The sequence below is a fragment of the Musca vetustissima genome, unplaced genomic scaffold (assembly GCF_032173495.1).
Source record: "Musca vetustissima isolate MV318-11 ecotype Yass unplaced genomic scaffold, APGP_CSIRO_Mvet_v1 utg9226, whole genome shotgun sequence".
Classification (NCBI taxonomy): Eukaryota; Metazoa; Arthropoda; class Insecta; order Diptera; family Muscidae; genus Musca; species Musca vetustissima.
In genome coordinates, this window is record NW_026885273.1 from 352876 (window position 1) to 367137 (window position 14262).

At 35.4% G+C, this 14262-nt stretch overlaps 1 protein-coding gene across 1 annotated transcript in view; it reads left to right on the top strand.

The window, feature by feature from the left end:
• The window catches only part of LOC133332471 (exostosin-1), a 227625-nt gene that overhangs the window by 68300 nt on the left and 145063 nt on the right, over positions 1 to 14262 (top strand). Inside the window, exons 3-4 of the mRNA XM_061540874.1 lie at positions 3411 to 3485; positions 4000 to 4126. Of these exons, the coding sequence (XP_061396858.1) occupies positions 3411 to 3485; positions 4000 to 4126 (202 nt within the window). The remainder of the gene's footprint in view (positions 1 to 3410; positions 3486 to 3999; positions 4127 to 14262) is intronic.

The following is a 14262-nucleotide window of genomic DNA, read 5'->3' on the forward strand; positions in this document are numbered from 1 at the left end:
TCAACGCGACCAACGACAATGCGACTGACAACGCCAACGACCATTGAGTATCATTGAATGCCTGCCATTATTTCTTCGACTTTGTCTTTGTTGTAGATTTGAAGCGATAAAAAAATAAAGATTTTTATTTTCCTTGCCGTAGCGGGCGCGGGTGATGGCGGATCTGAGCTGTTACAATAATTTCTTGGGATATTTGGCCAAAAATGGAAAATTACAAAGAGAATTAAGAGTAGTATTTTGTTTTACAGTTCCATGGAACATTGGCTAGTGGAGTTATGAGAAGAAGAAAAATAATTGACACAGGATTTTCTAGGGATATTGATGCAGGCACCAAGCTTTCTATGAATATCATGATAGTTTTTATGTAAACTCCATGCTTGTAGTACCACCATGAGGAAAACATTAGCTCTGGGCAAATCCATACCACTTGATACTCTGGTAACACCAAATACGACCTTCGAGCAAATTTAGGACAACAACATTTCTATCTCGCCACTGATGTTCTGATCTGGCATTTCTATACACTTTCGTTATTCATTTCAAATCACTGTTTACTTTGTGGCTATTGTTGTGATTCTGTGAAATTTATTTCATATTTTATGATTGTGTGTATGTGTGTGTTGTTTTGTCATTCGTCCAGAAAAGCACAAACATTTACATTGTATGCGAATGGAAATGAATATATTTTGATATGGGCTTTATATGTTGTTATAATGGATATTTATGTAATACTCGTACATACATACATATTTATTTTAATGCAATTGTTATTATGGCATCGTCTTGGAATATGTTCGGACTCTAATTGGGTATAAATGTTATGATGGTATTTTTCGTATGAAAATGTAAGGATATTTCTTGTTATTTTTTCATTTGATATATATTAGGAAAATAGCCATTGTCTTTATAAGAATGGTAAAGTTCAATGGCAGTTGAGTAGGGTATCATATGGTCGGCCCCTTTCGACTACACTGCTCCGCTCACTGGTTTAATACATGTCTTGATCATGTAAGAGTTCGAAGACGAGGCAACTCTACAAAAGTTGTCTTTGGCAGAAGTACTTCGAAGCAAATAGATGTTCTTTTTTGGTAAAACTTGTAATGTGGCGATTTTGGGCAACAACGAAGGGTGCATAAGAAAGAGTATTTATCGTTTGAACAGTAATTAGACCGTGAAATCCGTGCACACATTTAAACGGGCTTACAGGAGAATATTCTACAAATGTTCTCAATAAAGTTTTAGTATAAGTCTCAAAATAGACCAATACTCAGAAATCAGCCTAAACGCAAAAAATCTTAAAAATATGTAAACTCATTTAAGGGTTAAAACCGATCTTATTCTGAGTTTGCGCCAATTTTTACCCACCAAATGTCGTTTTAGAAGCATCAAATTTTAGTAAAAGTCACTGAACAAGAGAAATTGGTATATAATATATGTACAGAATATATTATATGCAATTTTTATAGAAATGTCCCAGTACTTTTTTTCCAAAAATTTAAATATTCTGCGTCAAATTTCTGAAAAAAAATCTGAAACGCCTAATTATAGCAAAACCGGTTGGAAAATGTGCCTAAGACTTACAACATATCAAAAAATATGGCGGAACTATTGTATGCGGGATATTCCAAAATGGGGACAGATATTGAAGAAAATGTTGTAGGAAAATTTGCGTCCAATGATAACTCAAAATATCAAATTCTAGTCAATCCGATGTATTGATCGTTTGTTGCATGAATATTTCCTATCCAAAATAAAAATAATTACTTAGCTGGTTCGACACAAAACATGTGTTCCATAAGCCGAACTTTCCAGGCGCATCGATCTTGTGCGCAGTTTTTCCAATTTAAGGACCATGCTTTGCTATCTCATCCTCCACTTTGTCTTTCCATCGAATTCGTGGCCTTTCCCTTCTGCATGAACCATCAGTAGGTTTGCTTTTATATGCCTTTTGAGCTGGGGCATCCTCATCAATTCGCACAAAATGGCTCAGCCACCGTAGTCGCTGCAGCACGCTTGCGCAAGTACCCATGCTTCTGAATTTGGTCTGACGAGAGGTTGCATTATTTCTAAAACGCTTACTTAGACCATAGGATCATCTTTCAAAACTGATGTCATTAGTTATAATTTATTTACGGCGGTTCCGATGTATATATCATCTTTGACTACTCCGATGTTGTAGTTTTCAAGTTCCACAGTTGAACAAAGTTTACTGGACGTCTTGCATCTTTATTCCCACATTGGCAGACTCCTCCTCAATTTGTCAAATGTGGCTGTTACCACTCGCAATGTTCGACCCATAATGTCGATGTAATTGGCGTAGGCGAGTAACATGTGTTGTTTGGTGTACAGAGAGTCATTTCAGTTCACCTTTGCCTCTCGTATGACCTTTTCAGCAGGATGTTAAAAAGATCACACGACAAACTATCACCTTGTCTGAATCCTCGTTCGGTATTGAAGGCCTTCGAGAGGTCCTATCCGGCTTTAACAGCTGACCTTGTGCCAGTTAAAGTTATTCTGAATAGCCGTATTAATTTTGCAGAAATGCCGAAGGCAAGCATGGATTTAAACCAGGCGCGGGCAGAGCGTAATTCTGTTCTCACGCACTTGTCTATGTGTGTGTGTCAATGGTTTTTCAATTGGTTCAGTTGAATGTGTGTGAGAGAATAGTGATACTTACTCTCGCGAGAGTGCACGCGTGCTGTGCTTCGCCCGACTGTGATTTAAATGCATCTGAACATATAGGGCTGTCGAATGCCGTTTTATAGTCGACGAATAGGTGGAATGTGTCGATGTGTTTTCCGTGGGTCTTTTCCAGGATTTGACGCAGAGTGAAAATGGTGGTCAATGGTGGAATTGACAGGGCTGAAGCTACATTGATTGAGATCCAATTATATTTTTGACCATTGGCTTCAGTCTTTCACACAGCACTCTTTCACACTGGCACATATCAGGATGTTGAAGTTGCATTCCTCTAGCCAATTTGTACTAATCAGTTGGTGCATGTAGAGTTACTGTGGATTTTAAATAAATTTCACATCCTTGCAAACCGAATATAGTACTAGGAGGTCAAAAGTTTTCTCTTTTTCTACCTTTCATCTCAAAGTTGTTTTGTTTTAATAATTTTTTAAGGATTATTTTAAATCTTTTCATCTCCATTTGTAAAATAAATAATTACTCAATCAATGGAATGCAATATTTATTCGATTTAATTCATACATTCTTTGTTGTTGTGTGTTTTTCCATTTGCTCATTAATAAAATTTATGCAAATTGCCAATTCATTGAATTAACTTGCAACGACTAATAACTCATAATTGATTTAAACTGAGATTTTTACAGCAATTTATGCTGCGTCGTATATCAATTAATGATGCTGACATTATTCGTCTTCTTCTTCTCCTTTAATTTCAGATACGACTATGAAACGCTGCTTCTGAACTCAACATTTTGTTTGGTGCCTCGGGGGAGACGTTTGGGTTCCTTTAGGTATGTATGCGGCCAATTACACAGCCTCCATTTGATTTACATGCGACCTTTGACCACCATTGACCATGCGATGAGAGCGCCCTGTGCCCAAGCCAATAAATGTGTGTGTGCGTGCGTTCGTTCGTGAGTTTGATGAATGACTTGCTTTTGTCTTACTCGAATTAAGCCAAATAAGAAGTAGGTGGAGCAGAAGCATTTAAAATCTGCCAATATGTCTGACCTTATCACAGCGGGTCACCGTATCGTTTGAATTACGATTCACTTGGAATCGGAAACATATGTATGTATGTGAATGCACATCAAAGTTCACTACGAAGGCACACTGTATTGGCTTGACAGCGCATTAAAAATGCATTGAAATCCCATTCTCTGTGTGTGTGTGTTGGTGTGTTCAGCCCATTTGACCCAATAAACGTTTTTCTTCTTCTTCGACTTTATGTTGTAAAAGTTTTAAACTTATGCTGTTCCTTTTTTACGTTTCTTTCTCTTCCCTCTTCGCTTCTACTTTAATTAGATTTCTCGAAGCCATTCAGGCCGGCTGCATTCCTGTACTGTTGTCCAATGACTGGGTATTGCCATTCGAGTCGAAAATTGATTGGAAACAAGCGGCTGTTTGGGCCGACGAAAGACTGTTGTTGCAGGTGAGTACCAAGAACACGAATCGATACGATATAAACGAAAATGAAAACTACAATCGAAAAAAAACTCTGCTGATGATGGCTGGCGAATGTCACTTGGATGACATTCATGGCACATTGTCATTCCATCATCCATCCGTACATTCATTCCAATGGCAACATGTTAAACTAATATCTATCCGTCCAGCTGTGAAATTTGTAAACTCGATTACAATTTTTGTTATTTTACACTTTGGAAATTCTCAACACAGCACAAAAAATATTAACATTCACACCTGTTAACGGAATTGAGTGGAGGAAAAATTCTAGCGAAAAAATGTGGAAAACGAACTCCGAAAATGTAATTTTCTAAGTTTATTCAAATAATTGTAATGTTAGAATGTCAAATGTCATTGTTATTGGGTAAAGCATGTAACATTTAATGGGGTTTATGGCGGATCAATAATTCGCGGATATGGTAATTTTTCATTCGTAGTCCAAAGTTCCTTAACATTTTTTTTATATTCCAACCAAAACAAAAAAGATTTACGGAATATAGCAGTTTTGTAGATCATATAACTACGAGGGAGAAACAATACAGAGTTATATGTGTTTCAATCTATACTAATAATTGACCGACTTAACGATTCATCAACGCCCAGACGAAACGCCCGAAGCTAGGACCTTAAAGTTTGGGGTGAGGGTCGCTCTTAGTCCAAAGGTGTCAAAAAAGGCTGAGTTTTTCAAAATGCGTACTAAAACGTCGCTAAATTTGGTACCATTTGCATTTATCGAACCGGTAGAGCTAAAACTCCTACGTTTGGAATGAGGGTGGAATAGATACACCCAAGGTTATTTGAAAATTCGAACTATAATTGTACGAAATGTAATACAATGTACTAAATTGTTACAATTTCATAACTTGAAATTTGGAATGCGAATTAAGGTTGCGATGTAGGGTCGATATTTTATTAGTGTGTATTCATGTATAGGAAAAGTTGCAAGCAGTACTAAATTTGATACAATTTAAATTTGGTGACACGTCCTTCCATATTCAAAATGTACGAAATTTAACATTACCGGCGAAGTGTAGGATTGCTATATGTAGGTAGTTTTGGAAATTTATACTTAAGTGTACGAAAAGTACTAAATGGTGCACAATTTCAATTTTGGGTGAAGCGATAGAAGTGAAATCTTGAAATTTGGAGTTAAGATCGCTGTTGCGGTGTAGGAGAGTACTAAATTTGTTGCAATTTTATTTAGGGTGATCCGATAGACTGGAATCCTGAAATTTGGAAGTAAGATTAATGCTAGAGGGTTGGATTAGAGTATGCATATAATTTTGCATATTCGTACTTATGGGTACTATATGGTGTTAAATTTTATACTAATTGCATTAAGTGAACGAATCGAATTGGCAATTGGGAAATATGATTTCTATTGGAATGTTGATGTAGGTATTTATAGAAGTTTATATTAATTAGTGCTATATTGATAAATTTGATACAATTTGTATATAGATGATCCGATATACATAGCTACAATCGTGAAATTTTAAATTAAGATTTCTGTTTGGGTGCAGTATGAGAGTATGTATGAAATTTTGAATTTTCATACTAATGTGTACCAAATGGTACTAAATTTAGAAATTGGGAAATACGATTTGATATTGGATCGTGTGATGCCGGTAGTTGTGGAAATTTGTATGTATATGCACTAAATGGTACTAAACTGATAAAGCTGGAATCCTGAAATTGGGCAATGTAGGAAGTTTTGGAAATTCGTACTTACACTGGTGGCCAAATCTAAAGAAAAACTGAATAAATGAACTGTTTTTTTTTTGAAAATAAATATATAACTAATTCACTCATAAAAATATGAACGCAAAATGTATTTTGAAATAAAAAAATATTCTATTGAAAACTAAATTGATCCAATTTTTGCATCTAAAGCAACTTTTTGATTTGTTCATATAAACTGGCAAATTTTGCTAGTAATCGACAGTTTAGACATTATTTTTTATTACGGCGGCATACCTACGACACATTGAATCAATAAATTGCTCAATTTGATCCTTGGGTATACTATCCTTCGCATATTTCTGTTTGTTTGTGAAATTGTTTTTTTTATTGTGCTATATATGATACTGCAAAGAGTTTCTGGTCTGATTATTGTTCTGGCCATTATAAAACCTACATTTTTGAATCCCGCAATGTATATTTGAGATTATTGTTATACATTTGTATAAATACTCCGATCCATTACTTCTTAAAGTTTGAAAGTAGATCGAACACCATAAAAAAATGCCCATTACACTGTGCGACACGAAAATTTTTCAGGCGTTCTAATGTACCAATTCTGTTTAGTTGGAGTCCCTGGATCACGAAAATACCTTTGGTTTTTCTGGGTCACTTCGAAAATTAATTTTATAACGGTAAATATAGAGAAAACCGTGGTTTCATGGATTTTCCATTTGAAACTTGAATAACTTACTTACTTTATAACGGATTTATATTATTCTTTTTTTCTTTCGAAGAGTACAATTTTTCCTTTCAAGCAAGATATATATTTGGTAAATCGGTAGAGTATTGGCTGAGTTACAGCGGTTGAATTGTGAAAAAATACGCATAAAATGACAAAATTTATTTTTCTTCGGACTGTACGATGAAATTATGATATCAAGCCATATAAGTTTTATTATATTGCGGGGAAGAAAATTAAATTAGCTTTCGAAAATGATAAAAAATCAAAAAAATCGGTTCAAAAATGGATGATTTATACACATTTTTGTATTGATTCTAAGCATATTCTCTAAAGGAACTATGGGTCTATCTCGTTTCCTTTGCCTGTTACAAACATAACGGTTTGTAACAGGAAACGATACAGAGCCATATTTCCTTTAGAGAATATGCATAGAATCAATACAAAAATGTGTATAAGTCATCAATTTTTTAACCGATTTTTTTGATTTTTATCATTTTCGAAAGCTAATTTAATTTTCTTCCCCGTAATATAATAAAACTTATATGGCTTCATATCATAATTTCATCGTACAGTTCGAAGAAAAATAAATTTTGTCATTTTATGCGTATTTTTTCACAATTCAACTGCTGTAACTCAGCCAATACTCAACCGATTTACCAAATATATATCTTGTTTGAAAGGAGAAATTGTACTCTTCTAAAGAAAAAAAGAATAGTATAAATCCGTTATAAAGTAAATATGTTATTCAAGTTTAAAATGGAAAATCCACGAAACCACGTTTTTCTCTATATTTACCGTTATAAAATTAATTTTCGAAGTGACCCAGAAAAACCAAAGGTATTTTCGTGATCCAGGGACTCCAACTAAACAGAATTGGTATATTAGAACCCCTGAAAAAATATTTTTTCTTATTTTGTAGCACAGTGTTATTGACAAGTTGTTGATTGGTACGAAGAGGAGCCTTCCCCCGTAATAAACTGTCAGAACTGATCTAGTTGCATAAACCCGAGTTTGATTCGAGAAATCACTGATTTATTCATGGAATATTTCAACAGCGCTCATAAAAACTGGGTTTAAAATTATTCCGACCCGCAACCAATTTTTATACCACTGTGGTACAGGGTGTTATGTATTTGTGCACATGGTTGTAACAGGCAAAAGGAAAGGAGATATACCCACAGTTCCTTTTGAGAATATGCATAAAATCACTTTCAGAGTGAGTGTCTGTCCGTCTGTTGATGTTAAATTGTAAAGAAAGTACAGATTGCATTTATGATCCGAATTGGATGAAATTTAGCACAGCTCATTTATTTGACCCAAGGACGAACCCTATTGACATTGGAAAAAATTGGTTTACATTTTGATATAGCTCCCTTATATATTTTAGTCCGATTTAATGTAAATGGTGTACCAAAGTCCCTAAGTATCCCTAGATTTGCACGATATTTGGCATAACGTACTGAAATAAGTCTATATTGATGTGTGTTAATTTTAACAATTGAAAATCGGTTCAGATTTAGATATAGCTCACATATATATATATATATATATATATATTCGTCCAATTCAATGTAAATTAATTTAAATTATTGCGTTTTTTTAAATATTGCAATTTTGTTCTCTAGTAGCGTAAAAAACTTTGGCTAGCATTTTCAGTTTTCGAAAAATGTAGATGAGTGGACATGTTTTCGTAGTACCATTGTAAATTCAGTGATCGTTTTCTTTCGTTAAACATTTTTTTGCATTCCAACAATCATGTCAAAAAAAAAAAAAAAAAATTAGAAAAATACTATAAAATGTCACTCGTAGGCAACCTTTGGACCTGCCCAGTAAACTCCAGCAAAAAATCAAGTTTCTAAATTTTGGCTTCGATTCTATAAATTTCGATTTCCATAAATAAATAGTATGAAATAAGATTTAGTTTTTATGTCTCTTTATGCTTTAATAAGTGTTCATCTGATTTTTTTTTTCATTTTCAAGCATTTATGTTTTTCAATAAACAAATGCATTTTTGTTATAAAAAAATGAGGGCTAAGAGTGTTCAAATATGCCCCCCTCTCGCCAATACATGAGTTGCGTGAGCTTGCAGTGCAATTAAGAAGCGGGTTGTCAAAGTGTCAAGTATATCGGTGTCCTTCAGACGTACTTAGAAAATCAGCCAATTTTCACGGCTTTCTAAAAAAATTAATGAATTTTGCTTACGGATCATGACTTAGGCCCTTATAGAATATAGTCAACTTAAGAATTATAATCATTCGGCTTAAATGCAGTTGGTTAACTGCAGTACCTTCGATTTCGATGTACACGTCAATTGTTTCCAATATATATGACGCACAAAAACCATGATTAAATTAGCAATATTGTAGCAATAATGCTACAGAATTTATATATTCCCCCCTTAGGAAAATAGAGGTCTACCTCCAATGTCACTACGAAATAAAAATATATGCACACACCTACCATACTTCTCTGCCAAGAAAATGTTAAACATTTCACCTGGAAATATTTATGGTTAGCTAAACGCTGACCAATTGCCAAACAAAGAAACGATAAACAGAAATTTCCGCACGACACAACCATAAAACACTCCTCCGAATACATGAACTCTGCTGTTTGGCAATTATCCTTCGATGGTTCAGCAGCGGCAGCTATCGTCGCAACTCGATAATTGAATGGCATTACCTGATCCGTGTACGACAAGCCACAACAATGTCGGCGGTATGAATTTCATCGTCGTCGTCTTATCGTCCGTCGTTGGCAAATGCCGGTGTCGTTGTTGCCATGTGTCCTGTCCTCCTTATCGATTATAATTTCCTTAATCGTATTTGTTCCGTGTGCGGTGTGTTACAACACAAAATGTACAACAGCAACAACAACATCAGTAGCATTTGCACAATTCGACGAGTATTTGCAAATGCTGACAACAAACACAAGCGCCCTCACATGGTAAAAACATGAAGGTCCCCGAAAGTATTTACAGAATACAACACCTAACCTAACATTTCTAGTGTGGAGCTGAAGATGGTGACATGACTGCCCTCGCCGGCTTTTACTGAGCTATAAATATTGTCTCAATTTCAAAACTGGGCCTAGAATGGAGGTGAGTGGTGGTGTTAGCGGCCGTTTTTAAATTGAATTAATGGTGGTCTATTGTGTTTTCTTGTCTGAGCCCCAAACGAGTAGTTGGGTGGGGGAGGATAAATACGGATTATAACTACAGCAGTGACGTCCTTCAGTTACCTTTTCTGTTTTTTTTTCTTTCTCCAAAATAACTGAAATTCATTTGCTTTCCGCACACTAAACTTGAACAGACACATACACACAGAGACAAACATATGTAGGTGGGTGGCCACTGGCATGATATTCCATTTGAAAATACACGTCACACGGAAAGTGGATGGTTGAGCGAGGGGGAGGGAGGGAGTAAGGACACTGAACGAAAGAGAATTATGATAGGAATTGTATTCTGTTCTGTTTTACGTTAAAGACCAAAACCTCAAACCCCTTTTTTACCAGCTTTCCATTTTATCCAAAGTGTATTTGGTATAGATTGCTTAGCTCTGTCGGTTAGACGTTCGGTAGGTCGTTTTGTTTGATGGTATATTTCTCGTATTTGTGTTTGGAAGTCCATTTGAAATGGAAAAAAATTTTAATCAAATTTTTAAATAATGGAGTTTAGCGGTGAGGGCGATATAGGGAGAGCGGTGGCACCGAGGGCGGCACGTCGTAGAAGGTGGACTAAAGAAAGGCAAAATAAAAATGGCAAAGAACAGCACCAACAGCAAAAACTGCAGAAAAACTATATCAAGGTCGTCTCTTCAACTGCACGTAGAATGCTAACCAGCAGCTCCTCATCTACTGATGGGTAGCATAAGCGGAGCATTGCACGTAAACATTTTGAGAAACAAACAAAAACAACAAAAGCAAAAAAATATTTATCGAAATCACCTATCCGCCTCCTACCACGTACATCAATGATTGTATATATTACTCACATACCTACATACATACCTATATACAGACAATATATGTTCAAGAAGAAATCATTTATTGAGTCTTTTTACAAACATATACTATATGACGGTCACTATGTACGTTGGTTTATGTGTGCGTGTATATGTCTTTTCAATCAGTTGTATTCGTACTAGAAAACACACGCACACACACACACACCCACTTGTTTTCTTGTATTCTTCGTTACACAGTCGTCATGTTTGTAGACAAACTTTGATGAGACATAATATTATTAAATATTTATAAAGGACATTACGAGGACATATGATGAAGAACAGATCCACGGCAACAAGAACAACAATAACAACGACAGCTGGAAACGATACGAACAAAACTACTTGTTGCTCGCTTTCTGTTGCTCTGGTTTCTGTTTATCTTAAATTTACATTTTGTTTCAGTTTTTCTCAAGTGACTTTAATTTACATTCGTAAAATTGCACATATTTTATAAATTTAATATTAGCTTCATTAAAGGTTGCTGGTTTCAAACTACGGCCATTTCGTTGTAAATTTTATTTGTCCAACGTTCTTTTAGTATCTTATTTCGGAGGCATAGATGACAATGATGCCAATTCTTTAGTCGAGCAAGTCAATTTATTTTATAATGGAGCTCGAGTTCTAATTTGGGAGCTATATCAAAATCTGAACCGATTTCAACAAAACTTTGCATGCATTAATCTGGACACAATACAGTACGCTGTTCAGGACAAATATTGGGAGTTTGGTGCACCATTTGAATAAAATCTGACGAAAATATATGAGGGAGTTATATCAAATCTGAACTGATTTTCTTCAAATTCAATATGAACCAAATAAGTGACCGGTGCCCAATTCTATACAATTCGGATAATAAATGCGATGTGAACTTTTTTTACAAGGACAGACGGAAAGACGAACATGTATACTTCAGATGTTATGTAGATGGCTTTGAACGCTATGGCGCCCGACAAAATTTTAAATGCCATAGGCAGAAGGTACAAATCCCAAATCTTGTTCTAAGTTCTAAGTTCTGTTTACGCCTTGTGGAAGTTAGGATTATTTCGCAGACATTTTCATCAAACAGATATTTACTGAAATGGAAAAAAGTGGAGTTCGGTTAACTGAAAACAATTTTAATTATCCGAACAATTTTTCAGTAACTTCTTCTTCTTGAAATTAAAGCTATTTTCGTAGTAGTGAAATGTACACGTTGGTTTTTTGTATATAAATTATACAAATAAGGAAGGGTAGATTTGGAGCCCTTTTTAAAATTTTCTAAATGGTATCAAAAGTTTTGTCGGGCAAACTTTTCTTTCAATTTTTTTTTCCTTGACACATAACATTTCAAATGTCTTGAGCCTCTGTGTGTATGTATTTATGCAGCCGCCACAATGAGTAGCTACTAAAACGAGCCGTCTTTATGGATGAAGCTGAAATACTTAGGTTTGCGGTGTCACAACCTGATTGAGAATTCTATGGTAGTAGAGTCATTGTCAATGCATTTGTTGTTGATACTCGGGTGGACGTCATGCGAATTCATTGCTATGGTGGATAGAGCGATCGTACGTACTGTATGTATGTAACTTTTGTCACGTTACAATACCTCGGAAATAATTTTTAATTGTATAAAATATATATTTTAGGTTGGATTTTGAAGATGTGTGTTCCTCAGTATTATATACTCTTTCAGGTTTAACTCCGATTGTGGCAGTTTTAAAACATGATTTTTTGACGCTTTGAAATGATATTCTTGTGTTCGGTAATCACGCATTTTTTTCTGGATGTGTGAAAATAAAAAGCAGTCGTTGTGTGCATAGTCTGCGCCCCATGTGGGATAACGATTGGATGAGAGCTTGTATTGTCATGGTACACAATGATTCTTGTTCTTGTTCTCTGAACGATTGTATTATTGTGTGGGGTCCAATGAAAACAAACGTTTATAAGGCCAAGTAAAAAATCGTATAATATTGAGAAAGGCACTATTTTTTCAGAAAATGTAATCATTTCAAAGTTAAATTTTCCAAGAGAAGTGTTAGATGGGTGAGACTACACGTAGTTTTCTCTATATAGTAGGACTCGTTCCGCATAGGTAGAGATGAAAAGAAAGGATGGTAACTGCCACCACACAGGTCCTGCATGCCCAGCAGTCGAACACTCTATATACCTCTAGGAATTCTTTGTCTTTTACGGAGTACTTCACTCTTCGAAAGTTTACTAAATCTTGGCAGTTGCATAGGAAAAGCTTCAACGCTTTGTTGCCTTTCCCGCATACTCAACTTTCAGACGTTTCTAACTTTGTGTGAATGTGCTTGCAGGCAGAGGTGTTCCTGTCACTCTGCCTTTTCCCTATTGATAAGTTTTATGGGCTGCTTAGTTTTAATTTTATTTTGGGTCTTTATTTTCGTGCTAGTTTTTTTTTTATAAAAGACGTTAGTACCTTCTTTTGTCACAGGTATTCGGTCTGACTCAAAAGTGTTGATTGAGGATCCGATTGTAGCCTGAATGCGTCGTTTGTATGCGTCGTTCAGCGGTTCAGAATCGTTTTCTCCTGGCCTAACGATGGTACATTTTGAATGGATAAAAATATTTTTATAATTTCTACAGGGTCGAATTCAGATCGCTACATGCAAAGTAATTTAAGGCTTCGGTAGGATGGCAACCAAAGAGATCACAAAGTAAAATATTACTGAAAATTCCATATGTGGACATTCTGAACCTTAAACTCGCGTTTCTTTATATTGAAAATTGTTAAAATTGCGTTGCATTTCAGTATTTTATTTTTTTTTAATTTTGGACCTAAACAATAGCATAACACTTTGTTTCACATTGTAGTGTTGGGAGATTTGCAAAAGTCTCCACAAAATGTTGTGCCAAACAAATTACGAAGCTATTTTCGTTAAGCGAATATTTACTAAATAAGCTGTCACAATTTTTATTTTACTCCCAATTTTCTATGGATTATCATCGAGCTTTTTCGCTGCTGCTATAATAAATTTGTAAACAAATTTGTTGAGGGATACTTTTGAGAGGACCACAGCATTTTTGCAGTCATAAGAAAAAATCATCAAATCATTTGATGTTGGGGGAAAATATATTTTTCGGATTATCTGTGAATAGTGTCCCCGTGCTCTCCCTCCAACCACCTATGCGATATTCTAAAATCCCTCAGTTTTTTGTGTGTCAATATTTATGTTTAGCCACCACAAATGTCTCTCGACTCGAAGCGCTTACAATTATGTGGGTGATGGTCGGTCGATCCGTCTGTCGTTTGGTCATTCAATTGTAAGTGGATGACAAGAAACATCGACACTAATCCGATTTTAGTTCTTCTTCTTTTTTTCATTTTTACTTGAAGTTATTTAGCACTTGCAGCACATTTAACCATTTAACTTTTATTCAGCTAAACAATCCGCCCCCTGCCATTGCTCTGCTCCATTGGGCTAAAGTGTGGTTATTGCTGCTGTTGTTGTTGGTTTTTCTAATTTGGTTCCATTCTAGACGATGGTGATGGTCGTCCTTTTGCCTTAACACTGTCATCACTTCAAAGCTGGTGTGAAGTCTGTGTGTGAGATTGTATGTATGTGTGTGTGTGGGGTTTATGTCTTCCATAGTGTAAGAGTGCGTGTCTTTTGACCCACTATTGCCATGTGGTAAATTATTGTTCCAGTTTTTATTTCTCTTTAT